Raw genomic sequence first — 27,200 nt, forward strand, 5'->3', positions numbered from 1 at the left:
TGGAAGGCCAATTGTGATGTGATATGATGTTAAAAAGAGAAATTTAAGGTCTAAGCACAATTGTGCCTTGTGTCTCTTTCTGTGCTGCTTGAGGGCTACTGAGGAGATACTTATCAGTTCTCTCTACTTACAATCAGGAGTAACCAGAGAAGTTGGGGTTGGTTGTCAAGTGTTACTTGATCTGTTTTGGGGAGCTAAGATGCTTTATTCATGAGGCAGATGTATGTGAAGAAGCTGTAACTCTTAATTACCAAATATTACCATGAAAACCTATTTTTAAAGCTACTCCTTGGAGTTACTATTGGTTACATCTCCTCTGCTGTGTATTTATCCTACTCCTACACAGTGCTGGAGTTGTTGGACATCACTGCACCTACTCAGTGCCAGTTCTCCTTGCTGGTAGTGGTTCTGCTTTGAACAGGATGTGCCTGACTGTGATGTGTTTTCTGAGCACAGCAGAGTTTGTGGTCTGCCTGAGTCTGTGTGAAATGGGGACTGACCACCAAGAAGTCTGTGTGCTGTGGTTGAGTGACAGCTCTGAGTTTCTGAGAAGTGTATTTGTGTCTGGCAAAATGTTTTGTTCCGTGCATTGTATTGGGTGTCCAGTAACTGAACCTTGAGCTCCCTTTGCAGTGTGAGTTGTAATAATGAGAAGAGGAACAGAGTTATCAAGCCTGGATTGTTTGCAGTGCTGAGGAGGTGTGTTCCAGGGCTGGGAAACACACAGCTCCCATCCTTGCTGTGTTGGGATGCATCACACCAAAACAGGGACTACTGAGGGGCATGTTCCCCAGGAAGTCTGAGCACTGCACTTGTGGTTACAGAAAATGGCTTAATGAGAGCTGCTGAGAACTATTGCTGCAGCTGTGCCAGGTAGGAAAAAGCCAGAACAGTCAGAGAGGAAAGCCAAGAGTGCTGATGGACCTTGGGGATTGCTGCCTAAAGCTTTTAGGAGAATCATAGAATCATAGTCATAGGAGGGTTTGGGCTGGAAGAGACCTAAAAGATGATTTATTCTACCCCCTGCCATGGGCAGGGACACCTTCCACTAGCCCAGGTTGCTCCAAGCCCTGTCCAACCTGGACTTGAACACTTCCAGGGATGGAGCAGCCACAGCTTCTCTGGACATCCTGTGCTGCTCCTCTCCCTGGCCTGTTTACCAACCAGCTGGTGTCAGCACTGCTTCCTCTTGCTGCCTTTTCCCTCAGCCTGGAATCCAGACTGGCTTGCTTCAGGCCCGTTGGCAGTGTCAGGCTGTGCTGCTTGGAGCTGCTCAGCCACAGGCTCAGGTCAAGCACAGCACACTGTGCTCATGGTCGCCTGAAATTTGGAGCCTGAATCATAGCTCTGTTCCACGTCATCACTTCCTCCTCTGCTCTGCCACATATTTGCTTCCTAGCTGTGATCTCTTCATCATCTCTAATTGATCTAGTATTGTAATTATATATTCAAGGGCCAGTCTTGCAGTGACCCTGTGTGATATTTATTATATCTGAGTATTTTCCAGGGAGCTTGGGGTGTTCATCATCCCTTTTCCAGCTGATGAGGAGCTTTGCTGCAGCTAATACAAAACATCTTTAGGTCTGACTTGCATAGGAAGCCCTTTAAGTGCAGCTCAATGCTCTTGTCCAAGTGCTTGCATCAGGGGCACTGTCAGACTCGTCATGCCAGATGTGCAGCCACAGCACTGGGGTTTCCTGTCCCTCTGCAATGCCCCTTGCCCAATAACCACCTCTTTGGCTTCCCTGTGGACACAGCCACTAGTGGAGTGCTCTTGGTTGGTTGTGCTCCTGCCCTGAGCCATCTGTAGTCAGCAATTCTTACTCTGCCTCAGGATGTTTCGTGGGATGCTGCAATGTTGATGTTGTCATCTCTTTTTTGCTGTGTCTGAGGGTACTGTGGGTGCAACCCCTTCCAGGAGACTGCACTGGGAGCTCTAGTGCCTTGTGGTCTTTCTCTTGGCACCCAGGTGTTGGCCTGGTCTGGATCCCTCCACAGTGTGAGTGGTGGATCCATCAATCCCAGCACCTCATAACATAAAATCACAGAATGATTTGGGTTGGAAAAGACCTCCAAGACCATCAAGTCCAACTGTTGATCCATCACCACCTTGTCAGCTAGACCAGAGCACTGAGTGCTGTGTCCAGTCATTCCCTGAACACCTGCAGGGATGGTGACTCCACCCCATCCCTGGACAGCCCCTTCCAATGCTTGACAAACAGTTTCATTAGTTGAGCTGAGTGTGGCAAGAAAAGCACCTGGGACAGGTTGGGTGGCTGAAGATGCCTAGAGAACAGGAAAACATTATGGTGCAAGAGTGACTTTGGCTCCACTTTAACCAAGTGAAGGTGCTTTAAGGAGCCTGTTGGGAGCAGAGAGTCTGTCCTAAGTCTCACAGCTCTGTGTTCCATGTCTGTAGTACTGTGACACAGTTGAGGTGACAGTGAGCTCTGGATTCATTGCTCAGTTTTGGCCTTCTGGTATGGATGTGGTGTTGAGTCTCCTGAGTGTGCCAGGTACATCCTTGACAAGGTGTTTCTCCTCAGTCTGCTGCTTGTCTCTGTTCAAACAGCAGAGAAATGCTGCGTGTTGAAAGCACTGGAAATCAATGGCATGTGTGAAATAAAGCATCTCTCTGCAGCACTGTGAGGGATTAACAAGACCTTCTTACTCCTCACTGACAGTCATTAAAGAGTAATTACACAATTAGAAGAAAATCGAGGTATTTAAACAAGGAGTGAGATTTAAAGCTTGTTTTGACTAGATTTTAGTTGCTGCCTTAAGATTCGTTTTGATACCTTTTATCAGGTGACTCTGAAGGAAGTGGCAGCTGGTTAATAACTACTGTTGGGGTGTCACTGTGAGAGCTTTTGGGTGAGTGGTGGAAGGAGCATGTAATCATCAGCCTGAAGCCATGGGTGGTGGTCACCCTGCTCCAAGGGGGGGGTTATCCCTGCTCTGAGGGAGGAAGGGTGCTCTGTACAGATGTGCTGTGTCATCCCTCTGTGTGTCCTGCCAGGAGTTCCTGTGGACAGTGCAGTGTTCTAGTGGGATATGCTTTTGGTGATGGGACAGTCATGTTTCAGAGATATGTTGCTTCCAAAGTGTATCTGGGCTCTCCTGCCATGCCTGCAGCAAGAGGACTAGAGGGAATGGTCATAAACTGAGACAGGGGAGAGTCAGATTAGATGTTAGGAAGAAGTTCTTCAGTGTTAGGGTGTTGAGGCACTGGGATATTGCCCAAGGGGGGTGGTGGAGTCACCATCTCTGGAGGTGTTTAAGAGGTGTCTGGAGGATATGATTTAGGGGTTATAGTAGTGACAGGTTAATGGTTGGACTTGATCATCTTTAGAAGTCTCCTCTAGTGTTGATAATTCTGTGATTCCATCTGCTGTGCTGATGTCAGCCACCAAACGTCCCTTTGGATAACCTGAGTGAATGACACTCAGTTGCAGAGAAAAATCTGGACAGGCATTTCCATAGTGGCTGTTGCTCTAGAGGAGGAATTGTGCTGCCTGTGTCCTTGCCAGGAGCAGACACTGCCCCAGGCCAGGAGCCTGTTCCACGCAGGAACACGAGGGAGTGCTGTTCCACCGTGGAGCTGCAGAGCCTGCCCAGGCAGGGAGGTGTCATTAGGGCTGGTAGTAAGTTTAATTTGCCATAAAATGCTCCTGTGAAGTAGCATGTTGTAGGTTTGCTTGGCACAATAAGGTTTGCAGTCAATAAGATGTGGTCATTGTACACCTGATTTTTTTTTATTTTTTTTTTTTTTGATAGGGACTGTGTCATTCCAGGCTCAGAGCAGCTGGAAGTGGGAGGCTCCTGCCCCTGCTCCCCATCCTGTGAGTCTGAAGTAGTGAGTTGCTTCTGGAAAAGCTCTTCCCTCTGAGGGTGCTGAGGCACTGGAATGGATTTCCCAGAGAGGCTGTGGCTGCCCCATCCCTGGAAGTGTTTCAGAGCAGGTTGGATGGGGTTTGGAGCAACCTGGGCAGGTGGAAGGTGTCCCTGCCCATGGCAGAGGGTGGAATGGAATGATCTTTAAGGTCCTTCCAACCCAACCCATTCCATGATTCTATGATACGAGGCTAAAGTGGCTTGTTAAACCTCATTTATACACACCAAGCAGAGGTAACTTCACTGCTTCCCTCCTAATATTTTGATCCAAAGTTGTTTTGACTGAGTTCCTGCCTTCCCAAGCTGTTGTCCTTGTTGCTGCTGCTGGGAGACAGCCAAGTTCCCACTATTGTTCCCGTGCTCTCAGCAGTTGTGAGTTGCTCATGCAGCCTCTGCATGTTTACTGTACTGAAAGGAAACTTGGGCATGGGGAAAGTAGCTCTTTATCGTGGACTTCCCTCAGGATACAGCAGGAGTTTGTACTGCAGGAAAAGTTTCTCTTAACGTGTATCTTCAGGTGGATCTGGAGTCTGAAGGAAGTTTGGAAAAACTGGAGTATTTGGTTTAGTGATTCATGGTGGAGGCTAAGACATCCCTTACACCTGAGAGCATTGTGTGCTGACCACGGGGCACTTTTGGGAAGTTCTGATTGCCAGGGATGAGGATTGCAGGTGATGGATAGGGCTGGATTTACTGGGTTTGTCCAATAATTCAGCAGCATTGCACAGTTCAGGGCAGGAAACACATCTAATCTAGCTGAGAACACAGAAGGAATTCAGCAAATCAACCTTTTATCTCCACAAAGCTCCAGACCTGGCAGGAAACAATGCATTTAATCTAAGAAAATGTAGACGAAGGCCACACCTGTGACCATGACCCTGAGAGGCACTTTCAGCTGTGGCCTCTGTGGTGGTGTGGGTGTTCTCATACCAAGCACTGTGTGAGCTCCAGAAGAGAGAAGTGGCTCTCAGGGCAAGCAGCAGGTCCCAGGCTTGTGGTCCCCTCCAGTGCCCTGACCATGTTCTGGGGGATGTGGGAGCATGTCCTGTCCTGAGGAGGAGGCAGTAAGAGCAGAGAGCCCAAGAAGTAGTGGCACCATGTGTGCACACAGGAATGGCAAATAAATGCACTGCTCTTGGCATCCAAATGCCACGTGGAAAACAGGTGGAGGAATAATGACTGTGTGATACACCTGTACTTGGTTTACTCACTGCCATCAGAAGTGGCTGATGTGAATGAAAGAGGCAGGAGCAGTGTTGTGTAGGGAGGTGATGGGAAGAGCAGTGGTTTAGATGAGAGCCAGGCAGTGTGTGATTGTGCTGAGAACAACTCAGATGGGGTAAGATGCAGTTTTACCCTCCAGCTCCTTCTTACTGCTCTTTGAAGAAGGAAATCCCTTGCAAAAAAAAAAAAAAAAAAGCCCTTTCTTCAAGAGTGTTCTATGAATTTTGCAAGTCAGATCTGAGCCTTCAGTAGCTGGAGATTCCCTGGGGAAGGAAGAGGCAGAGGAATGCTCCCAAACGGCTCCAGGCAGGGATCAGTGTGTTCCTGTGCTTGTCTTCTTGCACTCCACTCACCCTCTCTGCCCTGGGAGAAAGGCTCAGCAGTGGGAGGTGTTTTAGGCCACATTCTGTGCTCAAGAAGTCTCTCTTGAAGCTGTTTTGTGGTTACCTGGCTTAGCATGTGAAAGTGAATTGGGTCAACGATGGAGCAGTAACTGTTCCCCTTGGACTTACCAGAATAGCCTTGGCTATGGCGCAGTGTTGTTTTTCCTCCCTGGTGTTTGGAGACCCTTTGCAACATCTTCACTGTAACAGTGTTGTTTTCCCTCCCTGGTGTTAGGAGACCCTTTGCAACATCTTCACTGTAGGTTATCCCAAGGGAGATGTGGTGGCTAATATCAGCACAGCAGATAGAATCATCAAGGTTAGAGGAGACCACTAAGATCATCAAGCCCAACCATTAATCTGTCACTGCTTGAAACAACCTGTAACTACCCATTTTTTGCTTGGCTTGATCCACTGGACATACACAAATGTAAAGAGAATGGTTTTATTCCCTTGCAGCATATTTGTGCTGTAGGAATTTCCTGTTTCTGTTTGTTCAGTTTTTCTTCCTCCATTGAGCTGGAAGGGAAGTGCCTCATGATTATGGACATGGGCTCGAAACAACATGGTATATTTTTAGCTGATTTCCTCAGCTTTAACGTGGAGAGCTTTGTTCACACTGAAACAATTCAAGGTACAAAAGCTATGCATGTTCAGGATGTTTAGCTTTGCTTAGCTGCAAGAGAAACATAATTTGGGGGACAAAAGAATGAACCATTTCCCCTACACTGTTTGGCACTCCAGTTAGGGCAATTGTTACTGGTAATGGGATTAAAAACAGGCAGGAAAAATGGTACAAAACAGGGTGGAAAACATTGCAGATTGCAGTGACAGTTTTATTCTGTGGCAAGAGATTTTATCAAGAGCTTTAGCACCTTTTGTTAAAAGTCTTTTATCAACCTGTGCTTGTGCAAACTTCCTCAGTGTTGATCCAGAGCCTCCACAGGCTCTCCTTGCTCAGTGGTTGGTGAGGCCTCTGGAGGCTCTTAAAATATCCTGATTTAAAGGAAGAGTCTGAAAATGGAATTTCAGCCTCTCATAGTGGCTGTTAGTGCCAAGTGCTCTGTGCAAGTTGTCTGAACTTCTGAGTAAGCACAACTGCAATCTGTGTACGTGAGCTCAGTGTGTTGTTTTCAGTAGGAAATGAAAGTAAGGATCAAAACTAAACATTTAGTGTAAATATTTGGATACCCAGGGGTCAGGGTACAAAGGAGACTCTGCTGCATGAACACTGTACAAAGTTCTTGTGATGAAATGTGACATCTCCCCACTCATCCATCCATCCCTCTCTTATGTTCTTCTGGCTGCCTGTGGCTCTTGGGGCAGGTGAGGCTCTCTGGGCATCTCAGTGAATTGTGTTGTCCTATCACCAGGGAAAAGTTAGAAACCCCAAAGCAGATAAACCCACCAGGGCCTTTCATCTCTGGCTGGGTTAAGTTCCATAGGGCATCATGGATTGGAGGGGTGGGCAAACTAGGGATCTGCTGTAAGACCATGGAATGGCCTGGGTTGGAAGGGATCTCAAAGATCACCTTGTTCCATGGACAGGAACACCTTCTACTAGCCCAGGTTGCTCCAAGCCCCATCCAACCTGGCCTGGAACACTTCCAGGGATGGAGCAGGCACAGCTTCTTTGGGCAACCTGTGCCAGTGCCTCAGCACCTCACAGGGAGGAATTTTTTCTCAGTATCCCATCTATCCCTGCCCTCTGGCAGTGTGAAGCCATTTCCCCTTGTCCTGTCCCTCCAAGCCTTTGTAACGAGTCTCTCTCCATCTTCCTTGTGGCTCTACTGGAAGGCCACAGTTAGGTCACCCCACTGGAAGGCCACAGTAGGTCACCCCAAAGCCTTCACTTCTCCAGGCTGAAAAATCCCAACTTTCTTGCAGGATCCATCCTTCTAATCAGCTTTATGGCCTCCTCTGGCCTCACCCCAACAGGTCCATGCCCTTCTCTATCTCTTCCAAAGTTATATATTGTTCTGAGTTAAGGTCGGTTTAGAGCAGTTCAGTTTGTCTTGGTTTGGAATGAAAGAGCTCACCAAACCCTCTGCTCCAGCTGTTGGGCTTTGGTGCCTCACTCTGCCAGGTGTGTGGCCAAGCATTTCTTTTTCACTTGAAATGAGAATTTGAAGGTGTTGTGGTTAAAAACTTCCACGACGGGATGTTACATGTAAGAAATTCAGCCTGTAGTTAGGAACCCTTGCTGCTCCTCCTTTGAATGTGACAGTTCAGATGGCAAAATACAGAAGACAGAAGCAAAAATAAGCCTATAACCCCATGGGTTGTTTGCAGTGTCTGAGGAACCTAGGAGTAATTGAGTCTGGAGCCATGCAGCTAAGCCCAGCCCTGTGCTGCATCTTTAAATAGTCCTAATGTCAAACATAAGAGGTTAAATTAAGTTCTCTTACTAATGAAACAGAGAGAGAGTCGGTGTGGAATGCAGGGCCAGGACAGCCTTACAAGGGCAGGCTCTGCTCCTGGGGGTGCTGAAAGACAGGCTCAGAGGCCTGAGGTGGGACTGGAGCTGTCAGGGACTCCACAAGTCCTGGGTCATGCTGTTAGTGCATGGGGTGATGCCTCCCAGAGACCCTTCAGAGCTGCATGAGCTATTATTGCTAACTGAAGTGGAGCAATGTAGGGTGAGGCAGGATAAACCCACTAGGAGAGTGAATTTCTCACTGAGGGTCCCCAAGGGAAGAGAAGAGACTTTGCACAGTTGGTCCAAACTAAGGTTGCCCTTCTTTCTGTCCCATCTACTTTGCTGTCAAAGGGTCATTCAGGGATGCAGTCGAGGTGAAACCAATCCCTGGTGTCCTCTTGGTAGTCTTCAGCCCAAATAACACAATTCCTTCCCAGTTCCATGCTGGCAGGGAAGTGTGGGGGGAGGATCCTGTGGACTGGGAGGGCTCAAACTTGTTGTGAGGCTTCACCACAAGTCCCACCTGCCCCTCCTGGGCTGTGTGTTCTGTGCTGTGTACGTGCAGAGCTGCTTCTAATTTGACCTTCCAATCCTATCTAGTCATTAACATAATTATACGTGTTGGAGAGCAGGTAAAGCTCAAAATGAGCTCTAAGCAGCTTTTGGAAAATGTAATGTCACCATGGAATTTTGTTTCCTACCAAGGGAGAGGAGAAATGAGGATTGTTACCTCTTTGTGCAGGGCTGTGTTTGTGAGCTGTAGGTGGAAGAGATGTTAATAATGGAAGTATCCAGTTTGAATAACGAGGTCCCATTTGTGCTGTGGTAATTAGTCATGCAGCACTGGGTAGCAGTGTGTGTGCTCTGATTTCTGGAGCTGCAGACCCCTGTCAGGCCCAGGGTGGCTGCAGGGTGAGATCATCACTAGCATTTGTAACAGGCAGAGGATCATCTTGTGCTGTTCTCGGTCAGGAACAAACCCTCACTCAGCCAGGGCTGCTGGACTGAAGGGCTGGGGACATCTGTGTGGGGTCAGAGATGTTCTGTAGGCTGATGGGTGTAAAAAGATGTGGAATCACCAGAGGAGAAGGAAATAGAGCCTCTGTGTAACCCCCATGCTGTTACTGCATGAATACATTGGGAGCTTTTGCCAGCTGGGAAGTTTGTGTGGAATGCTACAGAGCTTCATATGGAGTGACAGGACAAGGGGGAATGGCTTTAAACTGCCAGAGAGCAAGGTTGGATGGGATATTGGGAAGGAATTTTTCCCTGTGAGGATTCTGATGCACTGGCACAGGTTGTCCAGAGAAGCTGTGGCTGTTCCATCCCTGGAAGTGTTCCAGGCCAGGTTGGATGGGGCTTGGAGCAATCTGGGCTAGTGGAAAGTGTCCCTGCCCATGGCAGGAGGTTGGATTTAATGGTCTATAAGATCCCTTTTAACCCAAACCATTCTGTGATGTTCTGGGGAGGCTTAGGGAAGAAGAGCACACGTGTGTGTGCTCCCAGGGCAGCTCAGGCTTCCCTGCTGCGCTGTGTGGGTCCACAGGAGGAGATCCAGGCTGTGACAGCATGTCCTGGAAACTGGGTCTGCCTTATGGCTAATCTAGGTCCTAATTTATTGTGAGGGTGATTTGTGTGTTTTAAAATTCTTTTCAGTAGAGGATTATGTTTTTCGTACAGGATCCTAATTTATTGTGAGGTTGATTTGTGTGTTTTAAAATTCTTTCCAGTAGAGGATTATGTTTTTCGTACAGGTGAAATCTGCCTTGAATCAGAAAAGCCCCAAAACATGATTTGCTACTTAGGTCCTTCCAGCTTTGAGAACTCCATCCTTTAGACTTTGAAAGCATTCTCCAGCTTTTTTCTGGCTGATGTCACAGGGTCCTCTGAGGTTTTGATATAGAGTAGAAGAGAGAGAAGCATTTCAGTACAGTAGAATAATAACCCTCCTCACACACACTGCACAGCTCAAGGCAGAGATGAGCATCTTACACCTCTGATGGAAAGGGAAGTGAAATCAACTTGTGAGATCATCTCTCAGTCTGGCAGTGTCCAGGGAAGGGCATTTTTGAGGACATTTCTTCTATGGATTTGCTATGCAGATGCATTTTAATCAAGTAATATTCCCCCAAGTTTTCTTAACACTTAATCCACTTTTTCTAGGCTTCAGTTATTTTTAGATGGCTTTTCTCAGGAAGCTAAGTGTGACCATGTAGTCACTGAACTCGTTGGGTTTTGGTATGAAGCTCAAGCAGGAAAATGCCAGGATGGTTTGGGTGGGAAGGGACCTTAAAGCTGCTCCTTCCACCTCTGCCACTTCAGCTGAAGAAGTGAATTTGATGGTGCAGTCACATCTGATTGTCTTCTAAAGCATTTTGCCATGATGTTAAGTGAGGTGTTAATCTGAGCAGTGATTTAGCTACTTCAGTACCTGGCACTGTGTTCACGTGGTAGCCAGAGGATCCTAAATTTAGTGTTGCAGATAGAGCCCAATCAGCAGTTTTGCAATCTTCTAAGGACAAAAAAAAGGGAGATTTGGTGTAGCATCTCTTTTCGGTGGAGGTGTAATAAAAAAGTGGAGTACATTCTGCAGTGGATTTTCAGATTATTCTGCAGTGGATTTTCAGATCCTGCAAGTCAGTGCATATGAGAGAAGTCCTTGCAGTGAGTGAGCTGTAGGAACACCACGTTGTGTGGATCCTGGATGGAATCTGGCTGTGCCTCTCCCCATGTCTGCCCCAGGTGATAGTCCAGAAGGAAGGTTAGATTTCTGTGCTGTGAAGGTGAAGGCACTGCTGACTAACTCATGTGGCAGCTGTGGTCAGAACTCTCTGGCTGCTATTTTGGGGGTTCCCAAGTCAGCCAGAGCCTGAAACCCTCTGGAATGGCCAAGTGCCCCGTGCAGAATCCCTGCACTGCAGCAGGCCTCAAAGGCTCAGATGTTTGGGATATCAAGCTGAGATGAAACAGTATCAAAATGTGCAGCAAGACTTAAATCTCAGCCTGGGATGCAGGATCTGTCGTTGCTGGAGCGTTATCCATAGCTCTGGGAGAGAAATGGAATTTCATTATATTTCTTTACAAATCTAAGGAACACCCAGCCCTTGGGGCATCTGATCAAAAGGATCTCTTTCCATTTCTGTACAAAAATAACCCTGCAGCTCTTCAAGAGAAGAGCTGTGAGAGGGGGAAAAAAGGCTTTTCTCTGTGGGTTGGATTCCCTTTTATCACTGAGGGTTTTATTAGCCTTCCAGTTTGAAAATGTTCAAAACAAATGTGTTCAGAAGTGAGCAGTAAGATGGAGAATGAACCATTTTGTCACTGAAGTTTTTCTCAGGGCTAAGTTACAGGTTGGTGGAGTCCAGCTCTCCAAAGGAAAGGCATCCCCTTCCCTCAGAGCATCTCAGGCTCCTGTGTGTCTGCAAGGCATGTTTTGGGCACAATGAAGTGTTGTGCAAGACCCAGGTCATCAAATATTATCTAGAAACTCTTTGTTCCATTGAATTTCATTCTGGGTAGTTCAGAGGAGCAGAGGGTGATGCAATTCTGGTACTTTGTATGGCAGATTAAGCAACAGCCACAAACCCCCTTGAATAAACAGCAGAACGAGCAACTTCCAACACGCCTGTCCTGCCTCTCTCCCCTTGGTCCTGAACTAGTCTCAGCTTGACTTTGGACTTAAAGTCCCAATGTATGTCATAAACTTGTGGTTATTGCTTTTAACCCATGTCTTTGGTTCCTGCTGTGCTCCCCAATGGACTGCTCCCAGGAATTCCAGGGCTGGTGACACCTGACTGCTCGGTGTTACCTGCTTTGACCCATGGGGTTGTTATTCCCACCCATTTCAGGCTTTGTGGTACCAACCCTGTGGTCTCCCTGCAGCTGGGGTGGGAGCAGAGCTTGGGGGATGACTTGGAGCACTTCCCACAGGTAACACTGTAGGAAAGTGGAGAAATAAAAACACCCTGCTTCCAATGGTCAGAGCTGTTCAGCTTTGGATCGAGCCCCTGGTTTAATCATTATCCTGTGCTGGTCCCCCAGGCACAGACTCAGATGTGTTACTGTTTGACAGAATCATAGAATCAACTAGGTTGGAAAAGACCTCGGTCATCATCATGTGTCCAGTTGGAGGTCACACATGGCCCCATAAACCAGGTACAGGCACTGGCACTGCCCAGGTGCCCCCGGAGCAGCAGGTTGAGGATGTGAGTTTAGTCCCAATCCCAGTGGGAACATTGTGGTGTGGGTGTGAGCCATTCCCTGGCCCAGACCTGCTTCCAGGAAGGGTTAAAATCAGTTAAGTACACGTGACCTGTGCAAACTATGAATCATTCCAATAGATCTGTGCAACTCCTGCCTGCTCCTGCAGCCAGCAGATGCTGTTCCCTGTGTTGCCATGGAAACGCTGCCTGTACTATAATAAAGCCCAACCCAGATCCTTCCTTGGGCAGATCTCTGCAGCTTGGTCACCTCCTCATTGTTTCCTCTCCCGGAGCAGAGGGATCGGGATAGCAGGGGCAGGCTGTAACCTCGTGTGCCTTAGGCAGCAGCGTTGGGAGCATGGCAGAGCCAGGCTGGGAGCCAGCCAAGCTTCCAGCAGCTGTGTCTCCAGCAGCTCCTTCCCAGAGCCGCTCCGGGCGCCGTGCGGAGCGGTAGAGCTGTGGGGACAGGCTGTGCCTGCTGCTGCTCCAGCGTTTGCCCATCGGTTGGGAGCCCCCCTGGAAGCAGGAGCTGATGTCATCCAGAAGATCTTCTGGCAGGCTGTGAGCAGCAAGAGAGTCCCACTGGGAAAGCAGGACACGGTTCCCCTGCAGCCTCCCCACGTCCCTCCGGGATCTGCTCCCTTTTCCTGCAAGGAAGGATGGCTCCGACGGCAGGGGGATTCTGCTGCTGTTGACCCCGTCCTGCTGATTTTTTTTTTTGGGAGGAAAAGCATTGGATTTATTGTACAGAAGATCTGCTCGTGTTGCTGCTAAATGGATTGTATAGGAGCGCCAGAACTTTGGTCCGTGTGCTGTCACCTGCCGAACCTGGAGGAGAAGATATTGTTCATCCTGCTGATATTTACAGCCAAACAAAAACTTGGCTTCAAAAGGGAGTTGCTTTTCCTGCTCTGAAATGAGACAGTGAGAGCTTAAATCTGTGCTTGCAGATGGACTCGTTTCAAGTGACTGTGTCAGGATTTAAACCTTGATTTCTCTCTTTAGCATGGCTGAATTAAACATGTTTTGATGGAACTCTGGAAATCCGATTGTAAGTAGGAAAAGTCTTTTATTTTTTCCTACTTGACAAATACCAATCTCCAACCTCACATCTCTGGTTATTTAATTCTAGGGACATGCTGAGGGTGATAGTGCAGTGCTGTTTGCCTTAGCTGGAAAGATTTCGTACGTGGAATCACTTTTGGCAAAATAAAATCAGGGTTGTTAAGGAGGATATATTTTAATTGCTACTTCGTACTGATTTCTCATCTCTGCTGGAGGAAAAAAAAATAAAAATGGATTACCTTGGAGACAAACTGACAGTGGCACAAACTCACATGACCCAGTGGATGGGCACAGTGCGGAGATCCTTGCAGGAAGCACTAAATTTAGTCACTACTGCGGTGGCTCATGAGCGGAGTAGCGGGGAAGGTGGCAGCAGGACTCCCTTCAAGAGAACCTCTTCCTTCAGGCACTTTGCATCCCGGAGCAGAGAGTCCTTCCGAAGGTTTTCAGTGCGGAGTCAGCAGAGGTTTTCCTCTTTGAGGAAGAGGCAGCCCAGTTCAGAGCCACCCGAGCTTGTAAGCCATGCACCTTTTTGAGACCTTCCAGGGAGAGAATGCAATGCAAAACCTTTGGGTTTGTTGCAGCATTTTATCTGAGAACAAAACCTACCTCATTCCTACCTTTCCAGCTGAAAATAGCCCCCAAACACTTCCAGATAATGCTGTCTTGTCTGTCTGTCTGCTCCCAGCTGGTTCCTCCCTTGCAGCACAGGTGGATGTTTTCATTTGCCAGGGAATTAAGGTTTGGGGAATGGGGAATATGTGGTTGAGCTTTGAAGCAAGACAGTGAGGTAGGGCAAGTGTTTGTCTGAATGGGAAAGTTGGTCTGCAACTGCACTGGTGTCTGTCTGTCAGTTCCTCAGCACAGGCCAGAGCAGCCTTGGATGTGCTTCAGGATTTGAGATTTCCAGTAGTAAATGCCTGAGGCTAAGTTTGTCATGAGAGTTACGCACTGCCACTCTGCAGTCAGCATGAGTGATCATCACTCTATTCTCTTATTGAAACAAGGTGTTTTTCTCTGTATTTACTACTTTGTCGACATTGAAATGATAAGAACAGTGTGACTTGTGGAGGCTGTGGTGGAGCAGGGACAGGGTGTCATTCCATGGGAGAAAGGTGAAGAGCTCACTGTAGCTGTGTGCCACTCTCCCCTTCCTTTCCCATTAAATGCCTTTCCTAGGCTCCAGGGTATTTTGGGGAAGGACATTCTGTATTACAAGGCATGGCAAAGTGGTGGAGGTGAGGTTAGTTGGGAGGGGAAAATCCCTCCCCAGGGGCTGGACTGGCTGTGCCATGCTCCTCACAGCCAGTGTTGACCCCTCCTGGTTCTAGTTCTGGCACCTTCTGCAAAGCAGAGATGGTTTGGGGTTAGAGTGGGGGAAGGAAAGGGAATCCAGTTTATTCTGGTTTGTTTCATGGAGAGGAGCCAAAACTGGTGATTTAAACCCAAGGCTTGACCTGTGGGAAGCAGGTGACTGTGGTTGTGCTGTGCAAAACGGGGCCCTAAGCCTTGGTGCCAGCGTGTGGGTAAAACCCCAAACTCTCTGAAGTGGCTAAAACGTTTTGGTTTCTTGTTTTTGGTATTATTAAGCAAAGCAGTTACTGGTTGTGAAGTGTAAACACGCAGAGTTGTGCTGTGGCCCCACAGGGTTTGCTCAGAGCCGAGTGCAGGTGACGCTGCATTCCTTGGGCAGGTGTGGTGTTTGCATATGGGCTGTTTCCAGGCCTCTCTATCAGCTCTGGTTGGGGCATTTCTGTCCCAGCTTGCTATCCATCTCCTGTTTGGCTTGCACTGGGAAAGAAAATACTGTCTAGTAAGCACAAAAGAATGAAGAGGAAAATATTTGGTAACCACTGTTACAGTGTTAGCATGGTGAAGTTCTGTTGGCTTCTGTTTTAAGCTGATGTTTTAGATTTGTTGGAGTCACCTGAATGAAAAACTCTTGAAAGAAGGCTGGAAAATGGGAATGTGAAACCTGCAGAGGACAAGTGCTCTGCTGTCTTACACAGCTCTGCTTACGGAGCAGAAATCAGGAGCCGCGGGGTGACCCTTTCACTTAAGTCACTGGTGACAGCCCTGAAGCTGCTGTTCCTCCAGAAGGAATTTTGCTTGTGCTTGGCTCGATGTGTGAATTTGGTTTCACTTGGGCTCAAGCTGAGGTCTCAGCACTGGTGAAAGTTTGTCGTTGGTGCCGGTGACGTGTGAGTCTGGACCTTGAGCTGGTGCTTTTTATCTGACTGGGACAAGGTCTTAGTGCCTGCAACTGCTGACATTTTTGCCAAAAACCAACTATGGAACTATGGGATGAGTGTAAAGTGTGTAGCTCAGCATAAACTGACTATTTACTGCTTTAGGTAGTCATCTGCACTGATAGATCAGTGCTGGGGTAGTTAAACACGGAGCAGCTGAGTTCGTGTGCTCCTGCTGGCACAGCAAGGACCAGTGGCTTCCAGCTCCATTCTGCTGTCACTGGTGACTGCTGGTGCAGAACTTGGCATCATGCAAGGCCCAGAAACCTGTCCAAACTCAGGTCAGACAGAACCATTTAAGACAGTGTGAGTAAACTTCTTCAGCCTCAGATCTGGGAATCGTAGCTGAGCTTGCACAAGTTTTTACTTCGCAGTGAAGCCTTTTAAATGGAAGTTGGTTTGTCTCTCAGGCATCTTTACTGAGGCAGTTTTCCATTTTTGTCTCATGTCATCAGCTCAGTGTCTTTGTTGTAAGAAGAGCAGAGGTACATCCTTTAAACATGGACTCTGATTTAATCGGGGTGGGATCAGTCATGGTCCTGTTCTGGGTGGGAGATCTGGTTTCACAGCCAGCACGATGAGTTCTGCACCTCCAGCTTTGCAGCCACACAATAAAACCAGGGCAGCTGTTCCATGCCCTTAATTCCCCTCACACTGCTAAAAATGTCATGGAAAACCTCAGAGGTGTTTCAGATGCTTTGGGAGAAGATTCGGAAATAGAACAGGAAAGATGAGTTCTGGGGCTGCTCCGATATGTGCTAAAAATAACACCCAAGTGCATTTAGTAGTGGTTTGCTTTGGAGCACTGAGTGGTCAGTGGAAATGGTGGTTTATTCAAACTTCACCTGGAAGCATCACAGTTCCTTGGTTTAGATTCAGAGTTTAATGTCATTCCAAAATGAAGATGGAAGTGGAGCAGTCCCTGGTGTGCTGGGAGGGCACTTGAGAGGTTTTGTTGCATGCTAACAGCCCTTTTCCTATCATCCTACAGCCTTTCCACTTCCACTGTCACCCTGTAGCCCTTTCCCTGTCACCCTACAGCCCTTCCACTTCCACTGTCACCTGACAGCCCTTTCCCTGTCGTCCTACATCCCTTATACTTCCACTGTCACCCTACAGCCTTGTCCCTGTCATCTGCTCGGCTAAAGGTTGAAATTCCCATCCTGGGTCTTTAATCTTCCCAGATGTTTCTTTCTAAGCCAGCAGAAGCTTGTGCAGGCAGCTTGTTCCTTGGAAAGCTGGTGGACTGTGCCTTTCCCCATGGAGCAGGATCCCTCTCTGGTGCTCAGGGATGGGTGAGGGCCCTGGGTTGAGTGACACACCTGCCACTCTCCTGCACATCACCTGGGGCTGTCTCTGCTGCTCAGAGAGCTGTCGTCTGCACTACCTGTTCTGATTGTACCCAAGGTCTGTCTGCAAAGGTTTGTCCTTTGTGGTGAGCATCCTGCAACAAACTATGTGTGAAACCAAGTTACTACAAGTTGGCACTTTGCTTCTGAACTTGGAATAGGTACAGACCCTCCAAAGAATAGGTGATGACCTGTTTTGTCCTAATATTCACCAGGAGCACAGTGAATTGTTCTCCACGATATTTTTTTTGGTACTGTCAGTGAATGGAAGTTTATCTCTAAGCTCCTGGAGCTGTTGGGGCTGGGGGAAGCATGATTTCAGCAATCAGGCTTGAAAAAGGAGTTGTTTGTCTTGTTTGGGGCTGGGGGGAGGAGTGAGGCCGTTCAGTTTAATTACTGCAGATACAAGAGCAGTGCTGAAACAGTTCCTGCTTTTTCAGTCCTAATAACTTCTCTTTGGTTTAACAGGCCATGAACATAGCTGGCAGATAAATCTGGGCCAGAAACCCATCGTGCTGGGCATTTGGTGGCTGCTGTTGTTGTTCTCTTGTTATTTTGACAGGAAAAAGCACTTAAATGGCTTTGCTCTGTGATTTCACTCACACTGGCTGCAAGGAGATGATTTTTACTGTGTTCTTGAAGCATAAGAAAACGACATCAATAGATTTGGAGCTGGTGCTTTGTGCTCATCCACCTTACTGGCTTTTTATTTTAAGCTCTAAGTGATGGATTTCAGGGGAAAATAAATTGTATTAGTGAAAACTTCACTGAACACAACTCTTAGAATCACGGAATGGTTTGGGCTGGAAGGGTCTTAAAGCTCATCCAGTCCAGTCCCCTGTCATGGGCAGAGGGACACCTTCCACTAGCCCAGGTTATTCCAAGCCCCATCCAACCTGACCTGGAACAGTCCCAGGGATGGAGCAGCCACAGCTGTTCTGAACAACCTCTGCCAGTGCCTCAGCATCCTCACCGTCCTCACAGCCTCTTTATCCTGGCAGAGCATTTTGACTGAGCTTTGGTAACCCTGTGATAGTGTCAGGGAATGCTTGTGGTGATCCATTGGAGCAGGAGCTGTGTGTGTATTCTGACTGTTGTCTCCTAAAACATCATCTGAGCTGTCTGAGACTGTTGAAACAAGCAGTGCAGCCTCCAAAGGCTTTGTGTCTGTTATTCACTTGTTGTCAGGAAATCCTATCACTTTCTGTACATCTTTCATTCCAGCCTGTAAGCTGAAGAGCACTTTTTTCCCAGGAATGTTTGTTTGAAGTTTAACTTGTGTCTTCTGTGCAGAGACATTAGCTGTGCAGGAGAGCTGTGAAACACAGCATTTCGAGTGGGAGGTGTTGATTTCAAGCATTCAGCTTTCAGAAAAAGCAAATCTATTCCCTCCTTGGCATCCCAGTATGGAATTGCCTTGTTCTGGCTGGTGCCTCTTGCCATGGTGAAGAGATCCTGCTCAGTGATCTGTGCCAGCTTTTGTCAATGCTGATATGCCCTGGGGACAGTGTGGGTCCCTCCGTGGTGGAGGTAGGACAGCATTGAGCTGCTCAGGATCTTCCTGACAGAGTCTCTGCTGCTTTGGGTTCCTGGGGGTTGGTTTCTTATCAATTCACTGCCTAAGGCTGAAGAGGAAATTTAATCTGTTGATGATATAGGAGAGATTCGAGAGATGTTCCCAACTCTTCCCTCTGCTCTGTGCTCTCTGTTCCCACCTCTTGCAGGAAGTGCTGTCACAGCTCTCTCAGCCCCAGCAAGGCTTATATTTAGCATTTGGTTCTTGTCTGCTTTTTGCACATCGAGTCAACCTCTGCTCTAGCTTCAGCCTTCGGAGCCGCATGACGTGTGCGTGGTGTGCTCAGTGAGCACAGCAGCTCTGTGTGCAGGGGAGAGCATGGCAAACTCTCAAATGTCTGCAATCCTCAGTGGAGCAAAGAGGTTATACCTGCAGTGAGAGTCACCTCAGGAGCAGGGAGCTGATTGCATTCCATGGTGGTAACCACATCCCTGGCAGCACTGACTTCATCTGCATTCATTTGGCCACATTCTCTGCTGTGGATAGAGGCAGTGCCAGGTAGACTTTGGGTCTGTCTTTGGTGCTTCAGCACCTTCACAGGGAGGAATTCCTTCCCAATATCCCATCTAGCCCTGCCCTCTGGCAGTGGGAAGATATTCCCTGTGTCCTGTCCCTCCAGGCCCTTGTCCCAAGTCTCTCTGCAGCATTCTTGGAGCTCCTTTAGGCACTGGAAGGGGCTCTGAGGTCTCCCTGGAGCTTCTCTTGTCCAGGTGAACACCCTCAGCTCTCCCAACCTGGCTCCATGGCAGAGAAGTTCCAGCCCTCAGAGTATCTCCATGGCTTCTTCCTGGTCTCATTCCAGCAGCTCCACATCCCTGAACTTCCTGGCAGTGATTTCCTTTGTTGCTGGGTATGCAAGGAGGGTCCTGTCAGCTCTGTGCTGACCCACATGTCACACTGTTTGTGAGACAGTTTGGGTGTTTTGATCGAGGTGAAAATACTTGTGGTGCAGCATAAGTCACATACACATTTCCAAAGGATGTATGTGGAATACATGGATTTATTTGTGTTTTGGTCAGTTCAGACACAGTGCTAAGGCAAAGGGGTTTGTTCCTTAGGTGCAGACCCACTCCCTATCAGCAAGGCCCTGGCACTGGAGATAAGGCTGTTGTGGGAGCAGGATGGAGCTGCCCAAAGGAGAGCAGCTAACAGTGTCCATTGGATACAGCAGCTTGGGATAATCTCTGCCCTCTCTCCCCAGCTCCTCTGGGGTCCCAGCTGGTCACACTCCCTCCTGGGATTTACTCCCTGGGTTAGGGCTAAAGGAATGCTGGTGCATTCCCTGGTTTCTGCTGGTCTATGCTTGCTTTGTGGTGTTTTTTGCTGAGCCTTTCCATGGAGAAGGTGTTTGGGATTCAGGCCTGTGCATCAAACTGGAAAGCAATGGGAAGGTGCAGAATGAAACCAGTCACCCTTCAAAAACAACTTGTGTTTCGTAAGGAAAGGCTGTCAGCTCTCATATCAGGGATGTAATTGGTGCTTGGGCATCATATCCTTGTGGAAGAGGCAGGGAAAACACATATGGAGAGGCAGCCCTGGGTTGCATAGCAACAGGGAGGATGTCGGGGCTGATGGCATTTGTGAGATGATGCCGTGGGACTGGTACGTACTCCAGTGCACATGGGAGAGGGAAACATACATTATTTAAAGGCTTTTGGAGCAGAGCAGTGCAGCTCCTCAGGATCTGAGAGTGCTAAATATGTTCTGTGAGTGCTTCCAGACACCTGGGGCACACGGAGCTTCCCCAGGCGTGTGCTCATGCATCCAGCAGCAGCACCAGCTCCAGTTGGCCACAGTAAACTGGTTTGTCCTCTCCAGCCCAGGAGGCACCAGGGCCAGTGGGATCACACACTGGTTTGGTCTGGAAAGGATCTTAAAGCTCAGCTCTTTCTGCTCCTCTTCCGTGGGTGGGGAGACCTCCTACTAGCCCAGGTTGCTCCAAGCCCTGTCCAGCCTGGCCTGGAACACTCCCAGGGATGGAGCAGCCACAGCCTCTCTGGGCAACCTGTGCCAGTGTCTCAGCACCTCACAGGGAAGAATTCCTTCCCAATATCTAATCCAAACCTGCTCTCTGGCAGTGGGAAGCCATTCCCCCTTGTTTTATCACTACACACCCTTGTCAGAGTCCCTCTGCAGCTCTGTTGGAGCCCCTTCAGGCACTGCAAGGCTGCAATTAGGTCACCCTGGATCCTCTTCCAGACTGAACAGCCCCAGCTCTCTCAGCCTTTCCTCATGGGAGAGGTGCTCCAACCTTCTGATCATCTCCATGGCCTCCTCTAGACTCGCTCCAGCAGGTCAGTTCTGTCCTTCCTGTGCTGAGGATCCCATACAGAGGGATGTACCTCTTGGGATGATACCAAGGCTGCTCTCTGCCATCTCTGACCTGCTGGCCCAGTGGAGATGAGCTGTGTCCTAATGTAAAGACCTGGAAGGTTCTGAAATTGATCTGTGGAGGTCTGAAGAGCTGTCCCCACGTGGCTCTGGTGGAGTCTGCTCTGGAGGTCTCCAGCTCCTCATCTGTGAGGTCAGAAAGAAGCTGCTCAGTTCCTGGAACTGTTTATCTGTGGCTGCAGGAGGGAGGGTGGGGGCAGAAGGTGCTGACCCAGCCTGGGATGTTCCCTGAGGCACTTAGTCCTCGCAGCAATTAATTTAAGCACGGAATTGGTCAATCTCCCCCTGATCACTGGAGCTTGGGCTGGAGCCATGACCTACTCCCTGTGGGCAGCTCTGGTTCGACGGATAGTAAGTACAGATGGATATCCTGGGATGCTCATTCCATGGGGTCACACTTTTCCCTCACTGTGTTGGCATTTGGGTCCTTCCAAAGACAAATTTCTGTGGGCTGTGACCCACAGACACTTGCTGTGGGTTTTGGTGTTGGTTGGTTTCAATACAGTGTTGTGTTCTGCTAATTCTAATCCTGGTCCAAGATGTTTAGTTCACCTTTGGGCAATAATCCTTAGAGTAATAGTAGAGTGATTTTGGGGTTATAAAGGAACTGTGGAGGTCATCCATCCCTGCATCTTGCTCAAGGCAGAGACAATTGCAAAATGATGGATAAAATCCTCATACAATAAGTTGTTCGTGGCATCTTCCTGCAGGGGAACAGCTGGGATGGTCTTCTAGATTTATCAGGATTTAAGGGGCAATTTGACCACATCTGACTTCTTTAGCTAAAAAAAAAAAAAAAGAGGGAGAAAAATGAAAAAGGAAAGCACTTTTCAAGAAAACAGGGAAAATTTCTCTCTGAGCTCTGTGTTGACAAGGCAGATGGTCAGAACTTCCTTCCATTGTGCAGTTCCTCCTCATAGCCAAGCAATGCCAGTGGGTTTCAGCTCTGAGTGTTCACACTCAAGCTGTGGGCTGTCACTTTGGCTGGCTGATGTCTCCTTTGCAAACAAAGATATTTTTGAAACTGTCTGTGCAGCTCCTGACTCATGAGATGTCTCTGAGCTGCTGTTCCTCCGGTGCCAGGTCTGTTTCACATCCTTGCAGAAGGATTTTACATAACTGTCTGCATTCACTCAGGGTTACAGGTACCTCTGGGGTGGAGGGACCAACACTGTGTGTGCATCATGCTCAGGAACTGGGAATTGCAGGAGTGAGCAGCCCTGGGCTGTGGCCAAGCACAGCTTAATTCCAAGGGAGGACTGAAAGAGCCATAATGTCTCATTTTAGCAGGACCAGAGGCAGAGCAGGACACAGCTCAGCTGCTCTAGTTCACAGGAAAATTCAGTCTTTTATTCCCTGGCTGCTGGTGTGAGAATTGTGAAGTTAAAGATCAAAGCTTGGAGAGTTAGAGCATCTGAAACCTGGATCAAGTGTGGGATTTACATGACTGGGGAGATTTCTGCCATTATACATAAGAAAATTCCTAGTTTGGATTTATCTTGTGCACTAAAATGTCACCAGACCCCTTTTTCCTGCCTTTTCCTTTCAAATCTCTGGTTTTCCTGTGTCCTGAATGTTCTGTTTGTGGAGGAAGTGGCTGTGCCTGGCCTGGCTGCACCTCTGGATTGCCTGGAGTCCTCCTGCAGTGTGGTGACAGTGAGAGATCTTCTAAAGGAAGGCTAAAACTCATGGGTTTTTTGCTTGCTAATAATCACCACCTGGAAGGGATAATCTTTAGGGTTGGTTGTCTCTTCCTCCTTCAGCTCCTCAGAGCTGCTTGGGCTATAAATTGCTTCTGTGCATCACCCTCAGTGCCCCCAGCCAACACCTCCTCCACATGCTGGGGAGAGGATCAGCTCCTCTTCCCACTCCTTGTTTTTGTGGTTGGTGCCTAAAGAATGTTTATTTTTTCCAATTATTTGGCACCTAAAAAAAAAATGTGTTGAGAGGGAGAGTCAGGGAAAGACACAGTCTTGAAATAAATGGCTCCCCCCAGGAGCCACACAGTGACAGTGCTGAATGTACCAGTCTCTAGAGCTTGCAGAATTCCAGATCTCCTGGAATTTGGAGTGGTTTATTCCTCCCATTTAGGCTTTCAGTTGGTTTTATTGGCTTTGAGTTCACAGTGACTACAGTAGCAGTAATGTTATTTCTTTCTCAGGTTTCTTTTGGTTATAGCACAGAGAATTGTCTCGTTTTGGCTATAAAACCACATCTCAAAGTTCAAGTATCTGTAACATGGAGTGTTGCCTGAAGCTGAGGAAATATGTGTCTGCAGTGTAAGCCTTTGGATGAGGATATATTTGCATCTGAGCTGTATTATCTGGACTGTCCACACAGCTCCCAACAGGGTCCACGGCCACGATAACACAGCACTGCCCAAACAGGGCCTCCTCCATGCAACAGCAGCTTTTCTGCTGCTCCTCTTCCTGTTTCTTAAACTAGTTTCTAGCTAGAAACAGCATCAGTGATTGCAAGTTAGACTCATAGAATCATCAAGTCCGGAAGAAAACTTTGTGACCATCAAGTCCAACCATTAAGAGTGTGTCTTGCTCAGAGCTAACAGGCTTTGGTCATAGCTGGTGGAAAATACCCTGTACATACTGAGCACAAGGATGGGGTAACTTGTGAGATTGGGGTTGAAAAGAACTCATAATAAGTATTAAGCTGGAAAAAACCCAACCCTGAATGAGCATGGACAGTTGGAGAAGGAAGTGAGAAGAAATGATTGGCACTTGTTAGTGCCTTTCCTAGAGGTGCAGCCACTTGCCAAAGGTGCTGTGGCACCAGGTGAGAGCAGAAGGCTGAGCCCAGGGGTGTTAGCAGAGCCCCCAGAGCAGACTGTGACATTGGGAAGCTGCAGAGGGAGTTTGTAGAAGGCAAAACATGTGCCCGAGCCAAGCAGGAGGAAATGCCTTGTGGTTTCTAGGAAACTCCAGACTATTTCCCTTGCTGGGAGCAGCATGTGCCTGGCAGGGACTGGGAATGGAAGAACTTGGCTTGTGTCTGGGCTTACCTGGACAGAGCTGTGTTTGTAGATCTATATATACATGAGGTTGGACTCTATGATCTTAGAGGTCTTTTCAACCTTAACAATTCCATGATACTGTAAAGCGTAAGGATTGCTGGCAGTGAACTCTGAGGCTGCAGGAGCATCTGGAACATGAAAAGCAGGAAACATCTGTTTGTTGTGACTCACTAACTGAGCCCTTGGTTTACTTGAGTGTTACACACTGAGCATTTCACTTTGTGGTGATAGTTGGAGTAAGTGGTGGAGCCTTTGTGCTTTGTTTCCCTTGGCACCAAGGCACTTCAGCAGCAGCAGTGTGACAGGGCTGGAGAGTGGCTGTGGCCACTGGGAGTAATAATCATAGAATCATAGAATTTAGGAGTTGGAATGGACTTTACAGATCATCCAGTCCCAACCCCTGCCCTGGGCAGGGACACCTCCTCACTAGATCAGGTTGCTCAAGGCTCATCCAGCCTGGATTGAACACAGAGTAGAGGGGAAGAATCACCTCTTTTGACCTGCTGTCCACACTCCTTCTGATGCAGCCCAGATATTAGTTTTAATATGAATTCTTGGTTTCATTGAATGTGGTTGGTGCTTTGTGTGTGCTGCCTGAAGAGAGAGAGATGTGTTGGTACTTCCCACCAGTGTGTTCTGCTAGGTGGGTTTGAGCCAGGGGGGGGATTTCTTTTTAATTTCTTTCTTCTCAAAGAGAGAAAAATCCTTGGATTTTTCCAAGGGCAGGTGGAAACCCATGTAATCTGCTGTCAGATAAAATCTTGATAAGCAAAGCTGATCTGGAGCTGAAAGCCATGGTGTGTTTGTTCAGGTAATGAAGGTGAAAGGGACGAGCAGTTAAGTACCTGCCCACAGCATTGGCTTTCAGGGGCTCTGGAAGGGCCCAGGAAAACAGTGCTGATTGTACAGAGAATTAATTGGCTGATTTCACAGCTATTTTTCCATGTTTAGATTTCTTCCAGTTTTTCCTTGACCAAGTGGAATTGGCAGATGCAAACCCAGTCTTGGCTGTAAAATGTTCTCCCTTCCCCAAGGGACACTGGAATGATGAGGTGTTTTGTTGCAGGACCAGCTGAGGCAATGCTTCTCCAGGCAGCCCCAGGGAGCCAAGGACACCGACACGCTGGTGCAGGAGCCTGACAGTCAGTATGGCACCTGGAACGAGCAGCGGCGCAGCGGGGACAGGTGAGGACAGCAGGGCTCTGCAGGTGACCAGCCTTCCCCAGCTGAGGGAGGGGAAGGGATCCTGGAATCCCAGAGTCCTGGGATGGGTTGGGTTGGGAGGGACCTCAAAGATCAACCCATTTCACCTCCTGCAATGGGTAAGGAGACCTTCCACTGTCACAGTATCAGAGAATGTTAAGAGGAGTTGAGATGGAGCTTAGGGATCATCCAACCCCAATTCCTTGCCCTGGGCAGGGACACCTCTCACCAGAGCAGGTTGCTCAAGGCTTTAGCCAACCTGGCTGTGAACACTGCCAGGGTTGGGGCAGCCACAGCCTCCCTGGGCAACCTGGGCCAGTGTCTGACCACCCTCACAGGGAAAGCTGCTTCCTAATATCTAATCTAACTTCCCCTTTCAGTTTATCTCCATTTCTTCTTGTCCTGTCCCTGCAGCTCCTAACACAGATCCCTCTGCAGCTTCCCTGGAGCCCCTTCAGCTCCTGGCAGGTTGCTCTGAGGTCCCCACACAACCTTCTCTAGGTTTTCTAAACTAGCCCAGGTTGCTCTAAGCCCTCTCCAGCCTGGCTTTGAACACTTTTATTTCGTTTATTTGATTTCTCTGTGTATAAATTAGTTTCTGTCTCATCCCCATTGGCATTGCCTGAACAGTTGTGCTGCCAGGTGGGCTGAAAATCCCTCTGGATTGGGGGCTCTGGGCTCGAGGTGGGGTGACCTGGGGTGAACCTCTCCATGTTCACATCTCAGGCTCTCAAGTGCTTCCTTGTGTGAAGTGGAGGATGAAATGGAATATCAGTTGAGTGAAAGATAGAAGTGCTGATGCTTCTCTGTTATTAAAATGGCTTAATGAAATCAATCTAGAGCAGCAAAGTGTTGAGGTTTTTTTATAGTTTACACCTGTTGTGTAAATTCCAGCCTGATCTGCCCTGAGCCCTTGTCCTGCCTGCTCAGTGTGGTGTGAAAATAGCATTTTAGCTGGTTTTTAATGCTGCACTTGTTGGGATCTTCCAGCAGACATTAATGCCAGTTACATTTGGTGTGTTCTGCACTCCAGGACTGAGTGTTGTAAATGTTTTATTGCTGAGGGAATCAGGGTGGCTTTCAGCTGGGAGTCAGTGAGCCAAGGGCAGGGCAGGGCGACAGCCAGGCTGCTGTGGAATGAACTTGGAGCTCAGGGTGGTGCAGACACTTTGAGCTCAGTTGCTTAACAGAGGTGTTTGTCTCAGCTCCAAACCACACAGCACTCTGATGATTCCCAGCCTGGAGCATCCATCCTGGTTAGAGCAGCTCCACCTCATCATTCAGCTCACTGGAGGAGTGAATTCAATCCCCACGTGCTGGAATTCTGTTTCCATTGTAGGAAATGTTTAGTTTCTTTTTTTTTTTTCCAGTGTATCAAAGACAGTACAGAGAGTTTCCAGCATTGTCCCAACCCGTTGCTCTGCTGTAGCCTGACCTCCAGCTCATTGCAGGGGAATTACTGATGTTTTAATTCAGGCATTGGAGAGGAATGAGTTTAATGTCCTTTTAAATAATGGAACTCTTCCTGGAATATATTGACAGTGCACTGTTGCAGTTTCTTTGCAGGAGCTGGCAGCCCCTGCCAGGACCAGAGCAGACAATCTCCCCCTCTTGCTGCTGTGCCCTCAGGATCTTCCCCTTCAGCCTGGCAGGAATTCAAGGAAACACAGACAATTCCCCTTTCCTGTTTGCTCTGCCTCACTTCCCTCTTCCCCCAGACCTGTCCCTTGCATGGCTGTGCTGTTGTGTCCTGCACACACCCACCCCAAATCAGGCACCAAATGTTGTCCCCAACCTCCTGCTGCTGCCCTGGGGAAACTTCCACTTTTGGGTATTTCCCAGGGTTTGAGCCATGGAGTGATTACTTTAGGAAGGTTTCATTAATGCAGCTGTGAATTAATTTGTCTTAGAGAATCATAGAGTCACTTCAAGGTTGGAAAAGACCTCCAAGAGCATCAAGTGCAACCTTCAGCTGAATCCCACTGTGCCCACACAGCCAAGTGCCACATCTGCAGGTGGTGATGGGTCACAGGCTGGACTCAGTGGTCTCAGAGGTCTTTTCCAAGCTCAGTGATTCTGTGATATGGATATTGATTCCTGTGTGGCAGCCCAGACAAGCAGTGAGAGTTGCCTTTTGATTCTCACTGTTGAGCAGTGTAAATTCAGGATTCCTTTCCTTTCTGAGTCCTAATTTCACATGCTGAAGCAACACACATT

At 48.2% G+C, this 27,200-nt stretch overlaps 1 protein-coding gene across 1 annotated transcript in view; it reads left to right on the plus strand.

Annotated features, from left to right (window-relative positions):
* Positions 1-27,200, plus strand: part of KIAA1671 (KIAA1671 ortholog) — a 45,639-nt gene that overhangs the window by 13,327 nt on the left and 5,112 nt on the right. The window contains exons 5-6 of the mRNA XM_009081013.1: positions 2,298-2,309; positions 24,847-24,965. Coding sequence (XP_009079261.1) covers positions 2,298-2,309; positions 24,847-24,965 — 131 coding nt within the window. The remainder of the gene's footprint in view (positions 1-2,297; positions 2,310-24,846; positions 24,966-27,200) is intronic.

Source organism: Acanthisitta chloris, unplaced genomic scaffold, assembly GCF_000695815.1.
Source record: "Acanthisitta chloris isolate BGI_N310 unplaced genomic scaffold, ASM69581v1 scaffold1528, whole genome shotgun sequence".
Taxonomy (NCBI): domain Eukaryota; kingdom Metazoa; phylum Chordata; class Aves; order Passeriformes; family Acanthisittidae; genus Acanthisitta; species Acanthisitta chloris.